The 13,857-nt window shown below is 38.8% G+C and overlaps 1 protein-coding gene across 5 annotated transcripts in view; it reads left to right on the top strand.

The window, feature by feature from the left end:
• Window positions 1-11,347, top strand: part of LOC119489412 (guanine nucleotide-binding protein G(I)/G(S)/G(T) subunit beta-1) — a 42,549-nt gene extending 31,202 nt beyond the window's left edge. For all 5 annotated transcript variants that reach the window (XM_037771762.1, XM_037771763.1, XM_037771765.1 and 2 more), the window contains exons 6-11: window positions 278-440; window positions 2,254-2,320; window positions 3,234-3,435; window positions 4,053-4,269; window positions 8,412-8,527; window positions 9,100-11,347. In XM_037771762.1, the coding sequence (XP_037627690.1) occupies window positions 278-440; window positions 2,254-2,320; window positions 3,234-3,435; window positions 4,053-4,269; window positions 8,412-8,518 (756 nt within the window). In that variant the 3' untranslated portion in view covers window positions 8,519-8,527; window positions 9,100-11,347. The remainder of the gene's footprint in view (window positions 1-277; window positions 441-2,253; window positions 2,321-3,233; window positions 3,436-4,052; window positions 4,270-8,411; window positions 8,528-9,099) is intronic.
• Window positions 11,348-13,857: the final 2,510 nt, after the last annotated feature.

Below are 13,857 nucleotides of genomic sequence, written 5' to 3'. Positions count from 1 at the left end.
CCATTGCCATTACCCATTTCCCCCTTTTCTGGCAGCTAGTTTCATTTAGGGGTGACAAAGTGCTGAGTTCATTATAAAATAATTCAAAAGTGTTTGAGGGTGCCAAGTGATGCTATTTATAGTGGGTGTTGTGCCCTTGAAAGGTTAAGTTAATATTGCGGACGGACTTTGTCACATGCCCTCCTCTCTCTCTCTCTCTCTCTCTCTCTCGCTCTCTCTCTCTCTCCCATCTGTCACTGCGTGCTATCTAATATTAAATCTTCCTCCTCTCTTCCAGGTCCATGCCATCCCGTTGCGCTCCTCCTGGGTGATGACGTGCGCCTACGCCCCTTCTGGGAACTACGTTGCCTGTGGAGGCCTGGACAACATCTGCTCCATCTACAACCTCAAGACCCGCGAGGGAAATGTGCGTGTCAGCCGTGAGCTGGCCGGACACACAGGTAGGCTGGACACACCCGTTAGCATGTACCCATTTACCCATCAATCCCAGGATTTTATGACGGTCAGATCAATCTGCCAATAGACCATATTTGCACTGATTTGTATTCAATATCTACTATTGAGTGTTTCCCCCAGAGTTTGTTTGCAGTTATAGAAGGTTCTGTTAAAAGTCATTGTAACCTCCAGGAACACCGAATTTCCTTTAGCACCCAGTTGTGTACCGTGTACTAATCAAACTATGCTTAGCAGTAATACTACAGAGAAGACATTTTGGATACACATTAGCATGCCCAAATGGCAGTGAGAAGTAACTGGAAAATGTAAAACATCGATAGACAACACCCGGCAGGATCATGTTCCATCAGTCAGTGTGCACTGCTTTATACAAAATGTCATGTTGTCATAATGTTATCATGATGGAGCACTGCAGTCACTGCACTTTTTCAGACGATGCTTTCCATGCAAAAGTTTCTAGGGCTATCCTCGACCAGCCATTCTTAGGGCGCTTTCACAAGCCAACATTCAGTCCATTGTTATCAAAATCCAGTGCGGTTTCTATGGATAGTTGTGAACACAGTAATCGAACTCTGGTGCGGACCAAAACAACCGGGTTTCCAAGCGAACCAAAACGCAGGCTGCCTGTGCAGGCTTTTTTTCTGCAAAAGTCTACTGGACATCTTGGCCAAAGAGAACACACAGAATATGCCAAAAAGAGTCCACAGAAATAGTGATGTTTATAAAGACATTCGGGATAAACTGGAGAAGAAGGGATTCTTGCACACAGTATAGTGCAGAGTCATAGTAAAAAAAAAACTTTGACAGCAATATTTCAAAGTCCGCGATTCCCGGAATAGAAGTGGCAGCTCTCGAGACGAAAAAGATAAATTCACTCTTTCATACAAGCCCCTCAGCAAATTATCTTTTTTAATCTGGTCCATTTAATTTGTGTGCTGCGAGTCTGAACCACACTAAATGGAAAACAAACCAAAATATATATTTCACTCTGATTCTTTTGTCGACTAATCGTTGATTAAATCGACAGATCTGTAAAACTGTGCAAAGAATCACACGAAAGCAATACTTTAAATCTTGTTTGCTAGAGATGTGCTCATAACTTTCTAGGAAATAAGTCATTCAGCATGAAAAAGCATAAAAAAAAAACTAATCAACTAAAGAAATCTTAGTCAGCTAAGAGCAAAACTACCGATTAGTTGACTAATCGACAGAGGGGGCAGCCCTACAATTTCAATTTGTCTTTTCTTTGACTGAAGAGATCATACCCAATACCCAAAGCCATTTGATTATTTGTGTCTGATATTGTTTTAACTTTATGTACTGGCGTAAGCCAAATTATTTTCATATCCAAGAGATGCCAGTCACATGTTGTGTCTTTCTCCATAAAAACAGGGAGCCATATCCCAGCTCAGACTAATGAAAGTGTTGAGCTCTGAGGCAAGGAGCATTCATCTGATCAGTGTCACATGATGCAGGAAGTGTGTCAGCATTTTAGTTCTAGTTCCCTCGCTATAGGGAGGGGTATGTACACTCTGCCAGCTAGTAAAGGATGAATTATGGAAGTCATGAACCAGGAGATACCCTACAGCTTTTTTTCTGTTTCTGGGAGTGAATTAGTCAATTCATCTTCCCCCACACCCAGCACACACAGCATTCTCTGAGGGTGTGATGATAATTTGGACTAGAGTTTCTTCCTCTGTGCAGACAGTAAGGAAATGAAACCTCTACTTCTCAATACTCTCAAAAGACAGTCAATCATGAATGAGTTATTCAATCAGTGTGTTTGATTCCTGTCAGGTTACCTGTCCTGCTGTCGCTTCCTGGATGACAACCAGATTGTCACCAGCTCTGGAGACACCACCTGGTGAGTTGTGAAACTGCACCCAATACAACACCACCACAAGCTACAACCTCATAAAATCAACATACAGTTAGCTCAACTACTGTTTCACACAATTTAATGAAAAGATATAATATAGTTTAGAGCTGCCATTAAAAGCAAAGTCAACCTTAAGCCCCAAGTACTGAGTCTGCTTGGGATAGACAGACGTCATACAGCTACTAGCATCCCGTCATGGGTCGATCAGTTTCCTTCTTAAATGACACTTACAAATTTTAAAGCGCTCTAAAAATTGTTTTGTATTTTGCAGCTGTACATAGACTAGCGATGGGCACTGAAAGCCAGTATTAAACGGGCACCGTTGCTGAATCATTGAAGACCGTAGTATTGATAAGGTCCGACATTATCGTTACTTTTTAACATTTCGGTGTAATTTATTATCACGCTGCAGCCTCTCCTCTGCTCTCAGTGTCGGGGCTCAGCTCTTAAACACACACACACGCGGAGCGAAGTCCGCAAACAGTTTGTTCTGTTTAGCTTAGTTTGCTACGTATCTTCAAATTTGGACAGGAGGAAGGACTGATACGTACTGATGTCTGTGTTCTTCATTCTTTATAAACTTTGCTTGGGAATATTGTTTGTTTTATTGATATTTTAGATGTTTCCAGTGAGATATTAATGAGTTATATAGTGACTTTGCTGTTAAAAGCATTACTGTTGTTGCTCTAAAAAAGATTTAGTTATATTTAAAATTAAAATAAATTCTAATCCTTGTCTGAGTTTATTCTTTTTTTTAAATGATAAAATAAAAAGTAATTATTTATTAATGAAAAAGAACCGATAAGAATATCGATAAAGAACCGGGCCGATAAGGAGTATCGACATAATCCTAACCATACCCATCCCCAAATTTGACCATTTTTCTGCTTTCTTGCAGTGCTCTGTGGGACATTGAGACTGGTCAGCAGACGACTACATTCGCTGGTCACACCGGTGATGTCATGAGTCTCTCTCTGGCGCCCGACACCAGGCTGTTTGTGTCTGGAGCCTGCGATGCCTCGGCCAAGCTCTGGGACATCAGAGAAGGAATGTGCCGACAGACCTTCACTGGCCACGAGTCGGACATCAACGCTATCTGCGTAAGGCCACACACACAAACACACGCACACACTCTCTCTCGTGCATGTTATATACTAATCATAAATCATTCAAGGCGTTTCCAAGCCAAGCCTGTCAGAGCAAATCTCAGGTCCTTGAGGGCACATTCAGGTAAAGGCACAAGTTTTATAAGCAAATTGCAAGTCAAGATGCAGATCATTCATGTCTGTGGATGCTGACCATTACAATAACAAAGCATTTAAATGTTTTCCTTTCCAAGATGTGTTCATAGTGTTATTTTCAAAGCCATGTCCTTTCAATGCATTTAACTGTTATAACTTCCTTCTGCAAAATTTAGGCTTCAAAAAGAGTCACTAGGAGTTCATAGTTGTGCATTCTAGATAATTATTACTGAAATAGTAATCTATCAATCTTTCAGGGATAACTAAAAGGACTCCTAAAAAAGAAATGAAATACTTTGGTGCCACATATTTATGCTTTTTAGGGACCAATAGCAGAAAAGGGTGTGGCAAGTTATTGTTACACAACCTCAGGACAATAACAGATTTAATCACGACTACATGAAGGCATATGAAGAATTTGCTGCAGTCACTCTAAAGTATCCACAAAGTATTGACCCCTGACCTTTTTGTTGCAGTTCTTCCCCAATGGCAACGCATTTGCCACGGGTTCAGACGACGCCACCTGCCGGCTGTTTGACCTGCGTGCTGACCAGGAGCTGATGGTTTACTCACATGACAACATCATCTGCGGTATCACCTCCGTGGCATTCTCCAAGAGTGGCCGCCTACTGCTGGCCGGCTACGACGATTTCAACTGCAACGTCTGGGACACTTTGAAGGCCGACCGTGCAGGTAAGCCACCAAACAGGGTGTACATGCTGATGTACTTCTCCATGCCAAAACCTACACACATCAAAAACCTGTCAGTTAGCAGCTCCACAGGCAAAAAACACCTCCTCCTCATCATTTTACACTTTAATGAACAAGCAATTGATGGCGTATTTTCTATCGCCAAGTTTGGTTTCTTGTAATTATTCTGGAGACCAATATATAAAAAATATATCATGAAGTCATGGTCTGCTTCATTACAGCGGTAGCACCTTCAGCCGTCTGAATAACCAGCAATACAAGTCAGAGTTCGGTGTCAGCCCCAGTCAAAAATGTGGAGTAGAGGTGTGGGAAGAAACCGAGCATATCTGTCCCGGCCGCTGTTCAGCACCACCACAGTCTCTTTTCTTTAAAGTAAAGCCATCGGTGCAGTTCAGCGGTGATTGCGGACAGTGGAGGAAGTTAAAACACGAGGAATGTGAACTAATTAACAGCACGCTTTGAAATCTCCTTGTTTCACACCTCCGCACGCCTGGCCAGTTGCTGCAGAAAGAGGGCGTGGCTGTCCATTTGTTAGTTTTGGAAAGTTAGACATATCGGGCGTAAGACCAACCACAGTACACCACCAACCATCATGTTGTCCAAACAGCACAGCATGATGTCCTGATGTATACACTGTATCTTTACTCCTTGCTGAATAATAGTTTAGGCAAGTAGAAAATCATTAACTGAAGGAGATGTACCTGACGCATGTTGAGGGAAAGTGTGTATACTGAAAGGTAAATTGCTGGTTTATATCACAGATTAATTAATTGTAATGACCTTCACAGATTGATTGATTTGGGTGTTTGCTTTACTGCAGGGTGAGGCAGGTTTTAGAGTAAACAAACAAAACATACTAATAATGGCGTTTTCACACCGGGCAGCGGCGAAGTTCGGCTTGGCGCAATAGTTAAAGTTTTCCGAGGCCGGGAGGCGTGTTCATGTGTCTCAGGCGGGAAGAAATTCTTTGCAACATAGGTCAATATGTCACAGGAGTCACAGGATCTGTTTACTGATTGGCTGCAGGTATTCTCTGGCTGCACTTTGCCAGTAAAAGTTAAACTTTTCCCAACTTTTAGTTGGACGCAGAATCAAATGGCTGCAGCTTGAATAGCACCATGGCGCAGGCTGCACTTTGCCGCTGCTCTGGTGTGAATTTGGCGTTAATATTTCCATGGAGCTGTCATGAATCCCATCAAAATGCCACATCAAGTTAAATTAGTACTTTGGATCTTGGACAAGTTCTTGTCAGGGAAGGAACCTCAGTCACGTCAGAGGTGGACGACATGACAGGTCAATATCTAATTTCTGATAACTGTTAAACTGATACATAAGAAAGATTATTAGTCTGCTGCAACAGATCCAAAATCCAAAGAGCCGTTTATCACAGGTTGACTGAAGATGTGTTATTTACAAAACTGTGATCGAGTTTATTACGGCTAGTCTACCTGTAACTGTAAAATGTTTATGGATCCTAGAAATAGAATAGGAGTTAGAGCGGCGGACATTTTTATGTCTAACATTGATTGCAACCGTTGTAGTGGGCTAACCTAATTTCGTATAAGCAGACTTGTGGCAGGCTGCGGACTCACTCATGCCAGTGTGACGTTTAAAACAATAGTGTCGGCGTCTAGTGTGTGCGTGCGTGTAGTCCCGCTATGCCGGCTGTCCCTTTTACAAGTAAGTAAGAAAGAAAGTATGAATTGGCCTCAACAGACGGCTCTGTGACTACCTCCGCTGCCAGCTTAGTGGCGAAGCAACACACTTTAAAGCCCCACTGACGTGTGTTGTCACCATAACAACTAACAACAATCGCCATTTTCTTTTGTACCAGTCAAGTTACCGCGGCAAATAGTTAAATGACCGTTTTACTCCTATTCTATTTCTTTGGTTATTAGTTTATTCTAGTGTACACATCTTGCGTTATGCAGTGCCTTTCCTAAGACTCTGTCATGATATGGCCATACATTTTTACTTTTATATATCTTATCTGGAAGGTTAAACAGCTGTTTAGTCAATTTCCTGTTAGAAACCACACCGTGAATGCAAAAGAACATTTCCAAACATAGTTATGAAAAGTTTACTGAGTAGTACCAATCACAATAATGAATACATCCGCCAACAAGAAGTCTGTGGACACCCTGAAGGAGCTGCAGGGCTCCATGGCTGCAACCGGAGACACTGTGTCAAAAAACAACTGTTGCCTGGCTGCTTCACAAGTTGCAGCATTATGCTTGTTGAAAAAAAAATCACATGACATCTGGACTAGTTTTTGCCAGAAGGCAACTCTGGAACACAGAGAAAGAAAGCGAAAAAAATGAGTTGTATGATCAGACAAAAGTTTTCTTTTTAACCATCACACTGAATGCTCTATTTGGTGCAAGTCAAACATCACACGTTAGTCAAAACACACAAGACCTGCAATGCTTGTGAAGGTAGAGTGTAACATGAATGCAGCAAAATTGTGGAGGAAAAACCTGCTGCCAGCAAGACAACAGCCTTAAACATAAAGCTAAAGCTGCACAGGAATGGTGTCAAAACAACAGTCAGGGCTTTTGAGGGCATGTTCAGGTGAAGTCTCATGACATCACCAGTGTGGTCAAGTCAGAGACCTCAATACAGGCCAGAATATGTGGCAGGACTTCCTGTTTACTCGTGCTCCCCATGAAACCTGACAGAAGTTAAGCAACTCTGCAAAGAAGGATGGGGTGAAGATGTATTGGCCAGAGGTGCAGATCTGATACAGAGCTGTCAATGTTTCTCTACTCAATATTGACTTGAATGGACTAAATACTTTAAATGAGTAATTCATTATTTTTCCAATGTGACGATGAATTTATTTACAAGGGAAGTAACACAGACTAACGGTGTTCCAAACACTTTTAGCCCTTCAGCGCACACCAGCGAGCACTCCTCTGTTTTTTTAAGAGCCAGAAAAGCATGTTTGTGTGCTCATTCACTGGGGGAATATCCATCGGACAGTCCACAACACGATTTCAATGGCAAATTTAAAATGTTAAAAAATGCAATCGATGTTACAAACGTTCACTTTTTTGACCCTTTATTCAATAACATTGCTGTAACATCATCATTCCGCGCAGAATTACGTGCAAACAGCGTCTGTGTTGACAGACTTGCTGCTGCAGCGCCAAACAGTCATTGTGTACCATTGATATTAAAAATAAACATAACTTCTTGCATAAGAATCAAAACGTACATTTTCGCTACTGTAGCTCTCGACTGGAGCTTCCCCTCCGGGCGCTGTGGGTGCACCTCGCAAATTTTCTGAAATCTCAAGGGAACAAATGGGGAACTGAAGATGACACATATACACATTTTATTCACGACATGAATGTATTTATTCAGCAATCGGCGAAAAAAAGGGCATCTGTACAGAACATCGTTGGTGGGCGTTAACTTCTTGTTTGGGATGTTTGTTCTAGCATTACTTTCTTGTAGTACCTCTACTTGAAAGCAGTAGACTTGAGTTTCAGATTGCACCAAGCACGTCCCTACAAACATTCATTGCCTTTTACCAAAAGATTAGCAGGTCAGATATTGCTGCTGTACCAGATGGGATTGTGCACATTACAGTAGACTAGATGGGCCTCCACACTGCATTATTTATAAAAAACTATTGAGCAGGGAGCAACTTCTTTAGAGTCAGATTTTGACATTAGCCGTTTGAGGAGAAGATCCGTTGTTTTGTTTTTCTCACAATATAGAGGGTATTAATAGAAGGCATGAATACTTTACAGCTATTTACTGCATAGGGGATCAGAGGAGGCCCACATCTGAGCAGGCTATACACACACACACGCACTGATTTCATCCATTGGTCGGTGGAATATTGATTATCAGCATATTGGGTCAGTATTAGCCTTCAGTATGCCCTGAAACCTGCTTCACCTCGTCATCTTTTCACCTTTTCCTCCACGTTTCACTTTTTAGGAATCCGGTTTCCACAGACGTCATTAATGTAGAAATGATGAACTTTACCGTGTTGTCCCTCAAAGTACTTGCTGATATCCAGTAATTGGGTTATCCCAAGTCTGAGCTAGCATGTGGTATCCATGAGACGGAGCAGGTTTGTTGCTGTGTCTCAGCCTCTGGTGTCTCTGCAGGTGTCCTGGCTGGTCACGATAACCGGGTGAGCTGCTTGGGTGTGACCGACGACGGCATGGCAGTGGCAACAGGGTCCTGGGACAGCTTCCTCAAGATCTGGAACTAGAGTCTGAAGGTAAATGATGAACTGTCAGTGTTTTAGAAACAGCATCAGCTACATGGAGCCTCATCTAGAGTTTGATTTGACTGCCATCTGGGGGTTGGGAATGAAGGTGCAACATCTGAAAACTAAGAGAGAAACCACACATAATATCACATCACTCTTTTTACCAGTTTCTGTCAGATCTGCCTTTTGTTGTTCTCATAGCTTCAGAAATGTCTTATTAAATCTCAAAGTGATGTTGTTTTGTACTTGAAATTTAAACACAAATGGAGCTGCAACGATTAATCAATTAGATATCAACTATTAAATGAATCTCCAACTATCTTGTTAATCGATTCATTGATCATTTGTAATTGCTAATCAAATAAAAGGGATATGCACATATGATCATTGATCAACCCTGGATTTAATGATTTTAAGGGCTGCATCTAACGATTATTTTCATTGTTGATTAATCTGTGGATTAGTTTCTGGATTAATCGATTAGTTTGGTCTATAAAATGTTGAAAAAACACAGTTGTCTGGCCAATGAGTGATTTTGTTGAATAATACTAATCAAATATTGTGTTTGTGTTTGTGTCTAGATGGCATCTGGACTCCAAAGTTGAGTGGAAGACCATTCCAACATCACAATGTTCAATTTTATTGCATATCCAATCTTTTCAAAAACACCATGATACTGACTCCAAACACCCCAAAAAACTATCAAGGGCAAAAATTCTCTCTCTCTCTCTCTCTCTCTCCTTCATATTTAAAAGAGCACAATTGTCTGTCACTCATTCAGCTACAAAAAAAAAGAAAAAAAAAAAGCTCGAGGAATTAAGTGGTTTCAAAATGGAACGGAGGGGAAAGTTGTGCATTCCTCCCATCACCACGGTCTGGTATTGTAGTAAGTGAAAATACAAACACCCCACCGCTGCCGCCACCGCCACCAAGCAAACGTGTCCTGCGTCCTCATTATACACAGGTCTGAGTGAAGGTTATTACACGACAGTGATCTAACTCTTAATAGCTTTTTGGCCATGTTTCTTTTTGTTTCTTTTTTTGTTTTCATTATTCTTCTTTTGTTAAAGAGAAGTAGATCAGCGAACTGTCAGTTAATGTTTAAAACGAGGATCAAAGCTTTGTTTTATTTCCTAGTCTTTACACATTTTAGCGAATGTTTTTAAGCGAAAAACTAGAAGAACCTCCAGATCATGTCATTTTAAATCCAGCTTTATCCCACTGGAGAACAAAGTGAGAGAATTGAGCTTCAACAGGGAGTCCTCAAGCCACTTCTGGCCCTTCTGTATATTTAGTCCCATGATACTTTTACTGTTTCTTTTTTCCAGTGTAGTCCACAAATCTTTGTTTGCACAAAAATTAAACTTTGCATATATAGAATAATGTCTAAAGAAAAAAAAAGTTAACTAACCAAGCACATGCTGTTTATGATGATGAATGCTCGTTTTTAAAACGAAAAACAACAAAAAAAACAAACCATTTTAACCATTCTTACACCTTTTTCTCTGGCGACAGTGTAGAATAATTAAATGAAGATTAACCCATCGGATCATAATCCACCCCGCCCCTCTTTTTTATTCATTTTTTTTCTCCTTTAATTTAGTTTTGTTTCCCCTGGTTTCTGTTGCCCGAGGTTGGGACCGGTGATGTGATTTGGTCGGGTAGGGAGTACCTCCACTTTAGCCCGGTTGCAATCCGGACGTTTCTCTTTTAACAGAGGTGCCCATTCCGTGCTTGGAAATGCAGTTACTACTCTGTGAATGACATGTTGTATAAATCAATGTTTGAAAATAATGATATTGAAACTTTTTAAGTTAAAAACGAAAAAAAAAAGATTTTGGTTGTCTGCCATGGGTGGGTTATCTCTTAGAATCGCATGCTGTAGAATTGCTTAAAAAGGTGCATATGGAATTAAGTCCTTTGATGTTTTTCTTTAAGAAAATAACCTGTTGAATATATCAATACAATGGTATTTATATTTTTCTTTTTCTTTTCTTTTTTTTCTTTTTTTCCTTTTTGTTTTTGGCTACTCCGTGCATACATGATTCAACTACAATGTCAAAGCTATGCACTTGAGAAGCAAAACCCTGCGACATAAACGGTTACTTGGTCCATACTTGGGAGGGATTCCACAAATTTAAGAAGTAACGTAAATGTTTAAATTGTACACACATGCATACGTACATTCATTCACCTAAACATACACAATCTCAAATGGAACAAATAAATTTTCATTCCTTCTGTAGCAAACAAAATTCCACTTACAAAGAAAAACATTTTATAACAGGTTTTTTTCTGTCCTTTAATAAAAAATGAAAAAAAAAAATCTTGCAGCATCTGAATGGCAGAATTTTCTGTTGTTCCCTTCTCCTTGTAAACAGAGACGCTCTTTCTTTAGCAGTAGTGACATTTTTTCCATTCTGTTTTTTCTCTGCGACATTCTGTACAAAAAAAATGTGCTGTAATTGTGCGTTAGGCCTGGAGTTGGCAAAAAATAAAATGAAATAAAAAATATTAAAAATTAATTAAATTCCCTTTCCTTTTCTCTCTTTCTCCATCAAATAACTGTAGAGCTCTGCACCCCCACTGTTCCCTTTTCACCTTTTGTATTTAATTTTAAAGTCAGTCAGTGTACAACCGAAAGCTGGATGCAAGATAGAAACTATATTAAAATGTACTGTTATTTAAGATGTAATAAAAAGCAGTTTGAGATGACCTCCTGTGTTGAGTGTGATTCACTTAGAGCGGTTACCACTGAAGCTAGAATGTTGCAGACTGTTTGGTTTCCTTGTAATTATGTTCAAGTCAAATAAACAATTTCTTATCCACTGTTGACTCAGCATGGCTTCTCTGTACAGTCGCTCGCACATAGTTACTGTTCTCTTTGCTTGCTGGCAGCCATGCAGCTTATTCACCAGCATTTACACCCAGTATAAAAGGACGCCTTGTAGTCCTCTTTCTATCCGTTATTATAGTATAGAAATTATAGAAAATAAGCAGTGGAAAATATTTTTAATAAGCTGAAACTAAAGAAAAACTATATAATTTAAGAAAAACTAATTTGAAACAATATTAACTGGGTAACAAAATAATAAAAATTAACGTAAATTAATTTAATTTTTTTAGCCATAATATATCACTGGAAAAATGGAGAAAGCATGAATTTCAGTCAACTCTTGTGACATTGAACCACAGAAATTGAACAGACTTGACCCTCCAGGAGATGATGCAATGTCTTAATTCCTTCACATCGGACATTAAAGTAATGCAAAGATTACACAAACAATATAGCCATTTCTATACAGTTGTCCAACCATGTATTTTGTATGTATATATATATACTTCTGAGACATTAAATACTGTAAAACTAAACCTTTCTGAAAAAAAAAGCTAGGTGATGCACTCTGAAAACTAAATGAAATCAAAAAGTCAAATAATTGAAAATTCAAAACTATTATACCTTGGTTTGTATGTGTAGTTATTATGAGGATAGTAATTAAAACTGCAGACTATGACCATCAACTTGTGATGTGTCTGTTCAGTAAACTCACACCTGAAGAGAAGTTACATACTGTTTGCTCATGTTGCACCCACGAATCACATTGGACTAAGATGGACATATTTAAAGAATTAATAAAATAACAAGAACTATCAACTGGTCTTCAGTAGCTTTTCTGATGTCAACAGCCAACTGAATTTAGTTGGAACAATAATACAAAATATAATTTAAAAAAATACAATACCTCTCATATAACAACCATTAACTCCCTATTTCATATATATCAAAATAACAATAAACATACAATATACGGTATATTTATATATACAGTACAGTACATCACAACTGTAACTCCTCTTGACCTCCCCTCTCCCTGTCGCTTGGCGCCCCCATTGGACACAAATAGATATACTTCCTCCAAAAAGATTGTACATAGCTTATTGGAGAATACATAATCTATTGTTTTAGCATAATGCCATGTTATTTTAATCATCATACACTACTCGCTAATCAAAAGCACTGATTAATACCCTCTTAATCATTATATCCACATTACTGATGCTTATTTATCAAAGATTAAATTGTGTAAATATATTGTGAAAGCACCAGTGATCAACCCTACAATATCAATATGGATTTTTTGGTAAGAAGTATTGTGATATTTGATTTTCTCGATATCGCCCAGCCCTAATGCCAAATTAAGGAACAATATTAATCATATTTCATATAAGGTCACGTCTGTCTTGACTTGCAAACGAAAATAAATGTATTGTGTTGCTCTGCAAATTTACAAAGTGTTATTCCAGGGTTTTGTTACATGAATAAACTAAATGAACAATCATGAAGGGATAGATTTGTGTGCAATGAGCCAGACAGTGGCGCTATCACACTGTGGGTTACAGGTTGGGCAATAACTTCTTTACTGTATGGCCCACATAAACTGCCTATTTGGGAGACAATAACTCAAAGTGTGTCAGATTGCAAAGTGTGAATACCAACGGAACAAGGTGCCAGGTCAGATTCCTATGGGGTAATAGGGGGTCAGCGCCTCATTTTTGCACCAGGGCCCCCCAAGCAAGGTAATCTGGCCATGCAGAGCGATCGGACCACATTTAGACCTGTTGCATCACCGTCCAGATTGCATCACTATTCAAACAAACTGGAAAAAGTTTCAATTGTCACTTTGGGATGATTTGACATGTAGAACTTGCTTTCCTAAATGTGAAATATATAATTACAAATAAACAATTGAGTAATGCGTAGGATTATTAATACATGAAAGCACAAGAGATAAAACTCTTTTTTTTACATATCGTATAATTATTATAATAATAATTAACACGTTGGTTGTAAAACAATCAATATAGTGAATTAAAGTGCTTGACAAGCTCAGAATCAGAATCAGGTTCATTTTGCCAAGTATATAAATTCAAGGAATTTGATTCTGGTTTTATGCAGCTCTCTCAATGTACTTACACAGAATATAAGTAACAGCTACAATAATTAACAATAAATTAATAATATATATAAAATGTCTATATACAAGTCAAATGTTCTGAAACAAACAATACAAATAGTGCGAAGAAATAAATACTGGATGGATATACATGGACTAGATGATTATGTACAGTGTGTACATGTGAATATATCTATATGTAGAATTTATATTTACAGTGGCAGATGATATGTACATAAAGTGACAAATGATATGCACATATTACAAAACAATTTGCATTAAAGACTGTAAATATGAATCTAAAAATGTGAAAAAAGTGCATTAAAGACTGTAAATAATAATCTAAAAATGTGCAAAAAAGTGCATTAAAGATTGTAAATAATA

Source organism: Sebastes umbrosus, chromosome 6 (genome assembly GCF_015220745.1).
Source record: "Sebastes umbrosus isolate fSebUmb1 chromosome 6, fSebUmb1.pri, whole genome shotgun sequence".
NCBI classification, from domain to species: domain Eukaryota; kingdom Metazoa; phylum Chordata; class Actinopteri; order Perciformes; family Sebastidae; genus Sebastes; species Sebastes umbrosus.
Note: the sequence above shows the minus strand (reverse complement) of the source record. Positions and strands in the feature narration are given on the sequence as shown.